The sequence below is a fragment of the Impatiens glandulifera genome, chromosome 3 (genome assembly GCF_907164915.1).
Source record: "Impatiens glandulifera chromosome 3, dImpGla2.1, whole genome shotgun sequence".
Taxonomy (NCBI): Eukaryota; Viridiplantae; Streptophyta; class Magnoliopsida; order Ericales; family Balsaminaceae; genus Impatiens; species Impatiens glandulifera.
In genome coordinates, this window is record NC_061864.1 from 59742616 (window position 1) to 59756090 (window position 13475).

General features: G+C 32.2%; 1 protein-coding gene across 1 annotated transcript; it reads right to left on the reverse strand.

Annotated features, from left to right (window-relative positions):
• Positions 1-8143: 8143 nt before the first annotated feature.
• On the reverse strand, positions 8144-8686 carry LOC124932104 (protein BASIC PENTACYSTEINE7-like; the record flags this gene model as incomplete). Its single annotated transcript, XM_047472708.1, has 1 exon — positions 8144-8686. A coding segment is annotated over one exon (396 nt), but the record flags the coding sequence as incomplete, so codon positions are not given.
• Positions 8687-13475: the final 4789 nt, after the last annotated feature.

Genomic DNA, 13475 nt, shown 5'->3' on the forward strand with positions numbered 1-13475 from the left:
ATAATAAGGATTTTGCAGTCAACATGCCAAATATATTTTCTATCAATCTCAATAACACTCATGAGATGAATGCAAATGATAATAGAACTGTTAGTGGAATACATGATGATAGTCTAGATTGTGATAGTGTAAGACATTCTCTAGGAAAAGATTGAGTAGTTCTAGAAAATAGTTTAGGAAATAAAAATGCACAGGTTATTAACTCGGATTCCAATGGAAATCAAATTCAACTTGAGACTATTGAGATACCCGACTCAGACGAAGAAGCGGGAAAGTAATCCAGAAAAAATTGAAAAGAAAAAGAATTAATGCAGAAAATTTGGGTGAAACAGAAAAAACGCAGAGAACGACAGCGAAATCATTGGGTAAAGAAACAAACCCAAGTAAAAATGGAGGGTCGGTTTTAATGAAAGGGCCAAATTGAAAGGGCATAGAAATCAGATAACAAAATTATTAATACTGGGCAAGAAAACCCAAATCGTTTTAAGAAAAGAGAAAAGCCAACAGTACATAGAGCAGATCAACCTGCATTACCTGCAAGATTGGAATCTCCTAAAAAAAGAGGAATACAATACTATTGTGAACTGGTCTGTTGAAACTTTGAGAGAGCTCTCTAAATGCCCTAAACCAGAGTCTACTTCATCAAGAACAATTCTAATTGGAATGTAGACCTGATCTGGAGAAAGTTGAAGAGCAGAGCAAAACTCAAGGGAAGAATCAGAAAACAGAGAAAAAGCATAGTAAAAATCAAGAAATAGGACAAACTAGAGTAATGAACAGAATAAACAACATAAACATAATACATGACAAAAGAACAAAGGGGAAACAAAAACTGACAACCCAATTCAAAAAGGGAAAATATTTTCCATGGAACATTTAAGCCAAATGTTGAAATTACCGGTTCCCCATTTGAATTCAAACTACCCCAAGAAGTTGAGGAAAACTATGTAAAGTCATGGAAGAATGTCATAGTGGGCAACTTCATTGGAAGAAACAAGGTGCCATTTCTAGTAACCAAAAAACCCCTAATGGAACAATAGGGGGACAATGGTATAGAAAATGTAACATCGAACATTCATGACTTGTACTTACTCAAATTCAAAGAAGGATCAGATCTCGAAAGTATTATGATCAACGGACACACATTTATTGGGAAAAACTGCATGAAACTCGAAAAATGGGCAGAAGGTATGAACCTCTTCAGCAAGCCCAAAGAAACTGCGCAAATTTGGTTATAATTCTGCAACATCCCTCCCCACATGTATAACCCTAAAGTATAAAGTCACTTTGAGAGCCTATTGGGGAGTCCACTCTATATGGACTCAACTACAGAAAAAGGTGAGCATATGACTTATGCTAGGATGTGCATTGAGATACACCCGAGATCAAATCTTTCGTACTAGATGGCGATAAAAGACAAAAAAGGTGAACCCACAATTATGAGAATCTCACATGAGTGGAGGCCGAGTAGATGCTTTGCTTGTAACACATTCAAACATGTCTGTTACAAGTGCCCGAAAATGATTGAAGAAGAAGGGGAGAAGAAGATCGAGCAAGAGACAAAAAAGAAATAGAAAGAAGAAGATGAAAGGTTGGAAAAGGAAAAAGATGAGAATGAAAGGCATAAAGAGGTTACTAAAGAATCAGTATTGAGTAAGTAGAAGGATCAAGATAAGGAAGGAAATTCAGAAAATGGGTTTGAAGAACAGGGGAATGAAGATAGAGTGGTAAAAGATTTAAAATCAAAGGCTGAGAATGAAGGATAACAAAGAAACTTGACCCGGAAATAAAAATCAATACCGAAGAGGCTGTGGAAAGGGAAAGCATGGGAGAAAGTAAGAAAGGGGAAGTGGGTGAAGGAAATGGGAAAGATAAATAAGTGGCAACTAAATCGGTGAAACTGTGCAATCTCCAATTTAGAAGAATGTTGACTAGAGAAACACGAAAATCCCAAAATAAAAGGTAAGCAAATTAAGGAAAATACAATTCCTTATAGCACTAATACATGAGACAAATAGAAAGGAAGAAAATGTAAAGTAAGGGGAAGTAAAGTTGGACCATCTTCTTTTCATTAATGAACTTAATGACATGAAATATTAGAGGATAAATGACCCTATAAAGAGAAGAGAAGTTAGAAGAATAGCAGAAAAAAATGAAATCACAATATTTGGAATTATTAAAACAAAAGTCAGACAAAGTCAAATAGAAAACGTTGCACAGGGTTGCTTTAAAGAAGAATGAGAATTTATTCATAACTCTAATGTGGTTAAAAGAAGAATCTGGGTAGGATGAAATAAAAGAAAGGTTGAAATCAAGAATTTTTTGAAAGCAAGCAAGTTATTTTGACAAAGGTTATCAATCTGGTGACAAGGGTAAAAATCTTCTTTGCGGTAGTCTATGCAAGCAACTCTATGACACAGAGGAAGACACTTTGGAATGATTTGAGAAGAAGCATTACAGACGACGAACCATGGGTTATTATGAAAAATTTTAACGTTACAAGATTCATGAATGAAATAGAGCCTAAGACAAACATAACACAAGACATGCAATATTTCAATGAATGCATTCGAGACATAAGCTGGATTGAACCGTCTTCCTTAGGTAATCTATTTTCATGGTCAACTTCAAGAGAGGTGGACAACATGAGAAAAAGCAGAATTGATAGAGGGCTAGTGAATGAAAAATTAGTGGAGTTTTACCCAAGAAGCTAAATCTAGGTTTTGCAACCAGGTATCTCTGACCATTGCCATTTGAAATTCTTTTGGGAGAGGGAGAAAAATAAAAAAAGATCCTTTAATTTCTTCAAAATCTAGATGAAAGATGAAAAATTTAATGAAATTCTTAATAAAACTTGTAACATCAGAATTAATGGAACAAAGTTGTTCAGAGTTTGTGAGAAACTAAGATTACTGAAAGGGAAGCTGAATAAGCTAGACTAGAAAAAATATAGTGAGATTTTTAAAAGAGTAGAGAAAGCTAAAACGAAACTAGAGGAAATACAAAGCAAGACACTAAGAGAGCCCCGAATCTACCTTATAACAGGGAAGAGACACTAAAAATATGTTGTTACGCGATTCAGAGACCTTTGTTCTAAAGAGAAAAGCTTTGCTAAGCAAAAATCTAGAGAAAATTGACTTTCATTAAGAGACAAATTTTTATTCTATAAAAAATGTTCATCAAGGAATTTTAGAAATCAGGTCCTAAGGCTCATAAACTCAAATTGAGATGTTTTACAGGGACAAAATGCAGTTCATGAGGAAGCAATAAATTTCGACAAAGAGATGATTGGAATAGAAACGAGCACAATAATAGAGGACAACCGAAGATTGCTTCAACAGATTGTGCAAAGGAAAATTAGTGAAGAAAGTGGCAACCAATTGATTACAATAGTCAGTATGGAAGAAGTTAGAAATGTAGTGTTTTCGATTAAAAAGAATAAAAGCCCATGCCAAATGGTTTCAACGCAAACTTCTTCAAAGAAAACTGAGAAATAGTGGGTACAGATGTAAGCGAAAGGGTTTTGGAATTCTTCCAAAACAGGAAAATGTTGAAGCAATGAAACGTCACAGTGTTGAATTTGATTCCCGAGAATTCAATTCCGGAAAAAATTCAGGACTTTCGTCTTATTTCATACTGCAATGTTGTTTACAAAATTCTTTAAAAAATTCTTTTACAACGTTTGAAAATAGTTATTGATAAGCTTATAGGATTAGGGCAATCAACATTTATTCCTAAACGCTCTATTTCCTATAACATCCTACTCATGTAGAGCTAATTGAATGAATATAGCAAGAAAAACATATCGCCACATGTGACTTTCAAAATTGACATTAGAAAAGCTTTTGACTCGATCAAATGGGGATCAATCTACGAATTCCTCTTTGCTGCAGGTTTTCCAATCATTTTCATTGATTGAATTATGCAATGTGTTTCCATTCCTGACTTGGTTGTGAGCGTGAATGATATTCATGGAGGTTTTTTCAAGGTTGAAAGGGGAGTAAGGCAAGGAGACCCTATATCTCATTACCTATTCGTCTAAATAATGGAAATTTATGACTGCATTTTTAAAATGATTCTGAGAAGTCATCATTTAAAATTTCACCCGTACTGCAAAGAAGAAACAATAACCTATATATGTTTTGCAGATAATCTATTTTTTGTGGCTTATGCGGATATTGAATGTGTTAGTATAATCAAAGAAACTTTAACAATCTTTTCGAGTATTATAAGTTTATACATCAATGAGGACAAAAACCAGGCTTTCTATGGAGGGGTTAATGAAGAAAGGAAGGAAAACATATTCAATATTATAGGAGTCAAGGAAAGTGAACTATCAGTGAAATACTTTGGAGTACCCCTGTCATCAAAACAACTCCGATATAATCACTTCAGACAACTGGTAGAAAATATTAGAAATACTGTCTTGGGTTGGACTACGAAAAAACTGTCTTATGCAGGTAGAATCGAGCTCGTTAAAAAGTCATCTTTGAATTATTGGCTACTAGGCACAACAGATAGTTATCCCAAAGAAAGTAATGGATGAACTCGATAGAATCATGAAAGATTACATCTGGGGAACATAAGGCCGATGAGGCAAAGAAGTCAAATAGGAGGATGTTTGCACTCCTATAGAAGAAGGAAAACTAGGAATAAAAAGTTGTGTTGAATGGTACAAAGCCCTCACCATCATGAGCTTATGGGAGTTGGAGCAGAAAGCGGACTCCCTGTGGGTCAAATTAGTGCATACAAGATTTATGACAGAAGAGTAGAGTATCTGGACACAAAACATCAATGAAAGAATGACATGGTCATTGAAGAAGATCCTAAAACAAGAAAAGATGCATTTCAAATGGTGCAAACCACAATTGGAAATGAAAGAAGGGTACTATTCTAGCATGATCCTTGGTTGGATAATTATATTCAAAAAAGAAATATAAGGAAGCAGAGTTAGAAGAGAATTCATCAAGTACTCATTTAGAGACGTTCATGAAGGTAAATATGAATCACTTTTAAGGAGTATTTCAGAAGGTGATAGAATCCTAAATCTAATGAGAGAGATGCAACTCAATGAAAGAAATGATAAAATATGCTGGAAAACAGAAAACAATGAGAAGTTCATTACAAGAAAGACATGAGAAATGATTAGAACAAGAGGATAGGAGGTAAATTGACATAATGTGGTATGGTTTCCAAAGATTATTCCTCATCACCAATTTATTCTCTAGCTGTTATACAGGGAAAAGGTTAACAACAAAAGACAGTATTTGAAAATACATAAACATTCCTGATATCAACTGTGTCCTATATTCGGGAGTTGAGGAAATCATAAACCATTTATTTGTGGAATACTTTTTTATAATACAAATCTAGAGAATGTATGCTGCAAATATGAACATTACCAACTTTCCAGGAACATGGGAAGAAATCCAAGAGTGGATGAAGAATAAAGCAAAATGAAGATCCTTCTATGTAAGTATGCTGAAATGTTACTTTGGAGCTGTAATCTACAATATCTGAAAGATAGAAATTAAAGAACTCACAATGGATACTGGAGATATTTGGGGAGATATAACTTCAGATGGAAATGCACTCATTCAATCCTAGAGAAGAATCGAAAAGAATGAAAAGAATATAAAGTTCTGCCAGATATATGAGATATTTTGTTTGAAAAACTCACAAGTATAATTAAAGTAAAAACGCTAATTGATTGTTGTTGTTGTTTGTAATTCAAATATTGTTTCATTATCAAATCTAAAAATTGTCTAGATCTAATCTTAAATCTTTATATTTTTTTTCTCTCTTTTGAGTTTTTTTAATGAAATAATACTAAACTGTTTACCTTTAAAAAAAACATACATTCTTACATGTCATCAACACGATATACTTATATAAACCATCATATTTCTCTCTAAAAAAAATTATAATTAATAATAACAAATATTTAAATATTTTATAATATTTTCCCAAATTTCTATTATAATAACATTAACTTTATTAATTTTAACCTTTTTAAAATTAGATGTAATCAAATTATTTATTATTATATATATATATATATTTTTATAAATAATCAAAACCATAGTATACGCATTAAGAATATACATGAATTAGTTATTTAATATTTTTTGTAATTTTTTAAAGTTATTAATCTCTATATATATTTAATTTTTTTTTCATCATTAATTAATTACTTGAATAACATAAATTAATATGATTTAAATAAACACCAGACTGACATATACTTTATATTTACCCTGCTGCATTTAAATATAAAGGAAATATTTCCAAAATAACTAAAACTACCTAGATAGATTATATATATAAGTTGACGGACGAAATATTATCCATATATATATATATATATATATATATATATATATATATATAATCGCTGCTCCGGTACCGGCATATTGTATAATCCGAGTGCCTTTTTCTCCGAGCTATATTCTAATCTCAGAGTGCCTTTATCTCCAAGCGATTCATCCAACCAGAGACGAACGAAGAAGATCATGACAAAGGAGACGCCGAAACTGATGGGAGAAGGAATAATAGAGGCCAAGGGAAGAAGAAGATCGAGATTAAGCGAATCGAGAATAAATCTCAAAGAATGGTCTGTTTTTCTAAGCGTAAAGCCACTCTCTTTCAAGCTGTGACTCAATTTCGACAATCTACTGGACATCAAGATGTTGCCGCCGTAGTCTTCTCCCCTGCCGGTCAAATGTACACCTCCGGCAACAGCGGACCCGCTTTTGACGTTGTAGTTGACCGAATTTTGCAACTTTCTGATCCTTCCACCGTAGAGGATATCAAGGGTGACGATTCCGACGATTCTGGGTTTCTGATCGGATGGATTTTGAACAGTTTGGGTTTCGATGATCTTGAGTTGCAGGATTTGGAACATTTGACCGCGATGAAGATGGATTTGGAGAAGATGAAGGGCGAAGTGGACAAGCGTATATCTCGTTAGGGATCTTCATGCTGATATGATTTTAGAATGCTTTCTTTTTTAATATTTTTGTAGTTCTTACTTTCTGAACTTTGAAGTGTAATAATGGAACTTTATGTCTTAGTGAATTTCTTATGATTGCAAGGGTTTGGTTACGATTTAATTATGATTTAAAGTTTAAGAATTAAGATTTAAAATGGGTTGAAAGTTAAATTTTATTCCTCCTATTTTAAATAAAAATAAAATAAAATTCTTAAATAGGGTTTAGGAAAACTCAAGGACTAACACTAAAGTTTACGATCCAAACGAAATCACAGTTATTATATTGAATTTTAACAAATATTGTCAAACAAATTATACAAATAAAATAAAATTAATTCATTATATTACATACAACACCTTTACTATTTACGATTATGCCTTAGATTTGTATTAGGTCATTGTGGCCTAGGAAAGACTAAAAAGATAAACTCAAGAACATTAATTCATTCATAAATATCACTTAAAATTAAATTTATAAGATGTCTTAACCATCTCCATTCTTTATTTTCAAAAATTAGTTTAAATTTAAATAGTTTTATAATATTTAAAAACTGTTAGGATCGAAGACAAAAGTAGAAGGGGGAGTTGAATACTGTTGTTTTATTTTATACTTAAATGCGATTTTAATCCTGTTAAAGATTGAAAATCTATTTCTAATTTTGGACAAATCGTAGCAAACTCTTGAACGGTTTTAAGTGCGAAAAATGCTTGCGGGATTTGAAGCGGTAGATATAATAATGAATGAAGCAATAAAAAGACAACACAAGATTTTATGAATGTTCGAAGATAAAACTACTACGTCACCCATCTTCTGTTTCCAGAGTAATAAAATGAATGAATTATTACTAAAAGATAATGAAGTCATTATAATGGAAAGATGACTAATCTATAATAGTGATAACCTTGTTGTCCAAACTCATATACGAATGAAATTGAGGAAGATTTAAATTTATCATTTGTTTCTCAATACAAACACACTTACACTTATGCGATTCTTTTGAAAAAATTAAAGGTGATAAGTATTTGTTTGATAGTATTACAGATTTGATGTGATAATATAGTGGAAGGTTAATAATGGTAGCAACATACACATAAAAATAATAATAACCCAAATCATTTTATCGTAGCAGAACATCAATCATCTTGCAATAAACCTAGCTAATATATACATAACCTAAAGCTAGAACAGACCAAATTCACAATCATACAATGAAAACAAAACACATGAAACAACCATATTCCCATGTGTCATCAACACGACAACAGTCATATAAACAATCTCACTTCTCTTGACAAATCCTACTTAATAGTAACAAACTTGTTAGTCCCATGTTTCGCCCAATTATTCTTCAAATCAATTGGGTGAGAAAGATCACGACCCTCAGCCACAAATTTACACAACCGTTTCCCATAAGCTCCATTACTCATTTTCCTACCAGCCATTCTAGCACCAGGCCTAGTCGAGCTCATCGGAAGTGGATATTCAGACATATTTGTTGTGCAACAAGAAGATTGCCAACCGCCAGCACCCCATTTGTAGCATCCGCGAGCAATTCCAGTACACGAACAATAAGGAGAAGGAACACCCGAGAAATCTATACTACTAGCCTCAGGAAAAACAATGTTGAGATTCTTTCTCTCAATTGTTGTTCCTGGTTCAAGCGGTTTCTTAGAACCTGATCTCTTTTTTGGCTGTTAGGGAGTTAGAGTATTGGCTGAGATATTTTTCAACCACTTGGCAGGCGGTTTCCTTTTCTTGGGCTTTGTTGTTGTAGGCTTATGGTTCTTTTCAGGCTCAGTTGGTGGTGGTGAAGTGGTGATTGTTTGGAAGGGAACGGGGATCAGAGCAGGTTTGAGATCGATCTGACTTGCTTGGAAAGTGTTTAAGCTGATCTTAGTTGCTGGAAAGAAGTTTCCAGGATGAATCCATGAGAAATGAGGAACAGATCCATCTATGTTGGGTTCTGATATCAGAGGATTTCTGTTATGGTAAGATCCCATCTTCATAACTTTTCTTATTAGGGTTTTTTCTTGAATAACCTGATCATATATTTGAATGTGAACAAACCCAGCAGCAGAACAATATAATAATGATTTAGACAAGGGAAAATCCGAGATCAAAATGCATTGAAGATGAAGAATTTTATGATTTCCATAAAAGCATATTAGTGAAATAGTCAAAACTAAACACCAAACCCTCCACCATTTCTAGAAGATCATAGCTAGCTCAATAATAAACGATGGAGAAACAAAACAATGATTGTTCAGAGCTAAGAGGGATTTGGAGCTTACAAATGCAAGTCAAGAAATCCGCTGTCGATGTCTTTCTCTCCTCTCCTCTCCTCTCCTCACGCTCGATTGTGCAAAATGTATGTTTTTGTTTAGGTTCGCCCAAATCTCGAGACGGATGATGGAGTTATTGAAATTTAGATGGCGACGGGAACTGAGAGTCACGTTCTTGGTGTGTATTTCGTCATCCCTTATTGCTGATTATTGAGGTCTGGAATTGGAACAGTTTCTAAACTAACCTACTAGTGTTTATTTTCCCAAACTAACCTAGTTTGTTTATTTATTCCCAAACTAACCTAGTTTACTATTTAAACTCAATTTTTTTTTTTATTTTTTATTTTTTATTTTTTTTACATTTCAAATTTATTATATATATATATAGATATATATTTAAATTATTATTTATATAAACTAAATTATTTATATTTTGATATATATTTTAAATTATTATTTTTATAAATTTAATTATTTATATTTTGATATATAATTTAAATTATTTTTTTTATAAATTTAATTATTTATATTTTAATATATATATATATATATTCATTTACATTTCAAATTTATTATATATATATATATATATATTTACATATATATGTGGCAGTATGATTTTCATCCCCATAAATTTATTTTTTTTACTATTTAAATTATTATTTATATTTATTGGGTTGTCTTTTATTTAAATAATTTTGACAACTTTTATTGTGATATAATTTCACAATAAAAATTTTATCAATTTTTATTGTGTTGTCTTCCTAAAAATATGTCTTAAGTTAATGAATCATTAAATATTTATATTAAAATATAAATAATTAAATTTATAAAAAAATAATTTAAATTATATATCAAAATATAAATAATTAAATTTATAAAAATAATAATTTAAAATATATATCAAAACATAAATAATTTAGTTTATATAAATAATAACTTAAATATATATATAATAAATTTGAAATGTAATAAAAAACTGAGTTTGAATAGTAAACTAGGTTAGTTTGGGAATAAATGAACAAATTAGGTTATTTTGGGAAAGTGAACGCCAAACAAGGTTAGTTTGGGAAACTGTTCTTGGAATTGGATTTTTGACTGGCTTAAACTACTTTTCTTTGTGCTTTTCAATGCTATCTCATCTAATCAAAAGGGGAAATTTGAGGAAATGACCCTGCTATCAGGCCTAAATGCATTTTTGTGTGAGCGTATAATTTAAATAGCGCTGGTGACCCCTTTTTTTTCTGACGAAAATACATCTATTGCGTCACACATCCTCCAGTTAATGAACTTAATGACATTAACTATTAGAGGATAAATGACCCTATAAAGAGAAGAGAGGTTAGAAGAATAACAGAAAAGAATGAAATCACAGTATTTAGAATTATTGAAATAAAAGTCAAACAAAGTCAAATAGAAAACGTTGTCCAGGGTTGCTTCAAAAAAGAATGAGAATTTATTCATAACTCTAATGTGGTTAAAAAAGAATCTGGGTAGGATGAGATAAAAGAAAGGTTGAAGTCAAGAATTTTTTTGAAAGCAAAAAGTTATTTTGACAAAGGTTATCAATCTGGTGACAAGGGTAAAATCTTCTTTGCGGTAGTTTATGCAAGCAACTCTAGGACACGGAGGAAGATACTTTGGAATGATTTGAGAAAAAGCATTATAGACGACGAACCATGGATTATTATGGGAGATTTTAACGTTACAAGATTCATGAATGAAACAGAGCCTGAGACATACATAACACAAGACATGCAGTATTTCAATGAATGCATTCGAGACATAAGCTGGATTGAACCGTCTTCCTCAGGTAATCTATTTTCATGGTCAACTTCAAGAGAGACGGACAACATGAGAAAAAGCAGAATTGATAGAGGCTAGTGAATGAAAAATTAGTGGAGTTTTACCCAAGAAGCCAAATCTAGATTTTACAACTAGGTATCTCTAACCATTGCCATTTGAAATTCTTTTGGGAGAGGGAGAAAAACCAAAAAATACCTTTTAAGTTCTTCAACTTCTAGATGAAAAATGAAGAATTTAATGAAATCCTTAATAAAACTTGGAACATCAGAATTAATAGAACAAAGATGTTCAGAGTTTGTGAGAAACTAAGATTACTAAAAGGGAAGCTGAATAAACTAGACCAGAAAAAATATAGTGAAATTTCTAAAAGAGTAGAGAAAGCTAGAACGAAACTAGAGGAAATACAAAGCAAGACACTAAGAGCCCCAAATCTACCTTATAAAAGGGAAGAAGAAAAAGATGTTGTTACGCGATTTAGAGACCTTTGTTCTAAAGAGAAAAGCTTTGCTAAGAAAAAATCTTGAAAAAATTGGCTTTCATTAGTAGACAAGAATACTTCTTTCTTCTATAAAAATGTTCATCAAAAAATTTCAGAAATCAGGTACTAAGGCTCACAAACTCAAATGGAGATGTTTTATAGAGACAAAGTGCAGTTCATGAGGAAGCAATAAATTTCTACAAAGAGATGATTAGAAAAGAAACGAGCACAATAATAGAGGACAACCGAAGATTGATTCAACAGATTGTGTAAAGGAAAATCAGTAAATAAAGTGATAACCAATTGATTACAAGAGTTAGTATGGAAGAAGTCAGAAAAGTAGTATTTTCGATGAAAGAGGATAAAATCCCAAGGCCAGATGGTTTCAACGCGAACTTCTTCAAAGAAAACAGGGAAATAGTGGGTAAAGATGTAAGCGAAGGGGTTTTGGAATTCTTCCAAAACAGGAAAATGTTGAAGCAATAGAACGTCACAATGTTGAATTTGATTCCTGAGAATTCAATTCCGGAAAAAATTCATGACTTTCGTCATATTTCATGCTGCAATGTTATTTACAAAATTCTTTCAAAAATTCTTTTACAATGTTTAAAAATTGTTATTGATAAGCTTGTAGGAATAGAGCAATCGACATTTATTCCTAAACGTTCTATTTCCTATAACATCCTACTCATGTAGAGCTTATTTAATGAATATAGCAAGAAAAAGATATCGCCACATGTGACTTTCAAAATTGACATTAAAAAAGTTTTTGACTCGATCAGATGGAGATCAATCCACGAATTCCTCCTTGTTGCAAGTTTTCCAATCATTTTCACTGATTGGATTATGCAATATGTTTCCACTCCTGACTTAGTTGTGAGCGTGAATGATATTCATGGAGGTTTTTTCAAGGGTGAAAGGGGAGTAGGACAAGGAGACCTTATATCTCCTTACCTATTCGTCTAAATAATGGAAATTTATTACTGCATTTTTAAAATGATTTTGAGAAGTCATCATTTTAAATTTCACCCGTACTGCAAAGAAGAAGCAATAACCCATATATGTTTTGCAGATAATCTATTTTTTGTGGCTTATGCGGATATTGAATCTTTTAGTATAATCAAAGAAGCTCTAACAATCTTTTCGAGTATTATAAGTTTATACATCATTGAGGACCAAAGTCAGAATTTCTATGGAGGGGTTAATGAAGAAAGGAAGGAAAACATATTCAATATTATAGGAATCAAGGAAGGTGAACTATCAATGAAATACCTTGGAGTACCCCTGTCATCAAAACAACTCCGATATAATCACTTTAGACAACTGGTAGAAAATGTTAGAAATACCGTATTGGGTTGGACTACGAAAAAACTGTCTTATTCAGTTAGAATTGAGCTTGTTAAAAGAGTCATCTTTGAATTATTGGCTACTAGGCACAACAGATAGTTATCCCAAAGAAAGTAATGGATGAACTCGATAGAATCATGAGAGATTACATTTTGGGAACACAAGGTAGATGAGGCAAAAAAGTCAAATGGGAGGATGTTTGCACTCCCATAGAAGAATGCGGACTAGGAATAAAAAGTTGTGTTGAATGGTACAAAGCCCTCACCATCATGAGCTTATGGGAGTTGGAGCAGAAAGCGGACTCCCTGTGGGTCAAATTAGTGCATACAAGATTTATGACAGAAGAGTAGAGTATCTGGACACAAAACATCAATGAAAGAATGACATGGTCATTGAAGAAGATCCTAAAACAAGAAAAGATGCATTTCAAATGGTGCAAACCACAATTGGAAATGAAAGAAGGGTACTATTCTAGCATGATCTTTGGTTGGATAATTATATTCAAAAAAGAAATATAAGGAAGCAGAGTTAGAAGAGAATTCATCAAGTACTCATTTAGAGACGTTTATG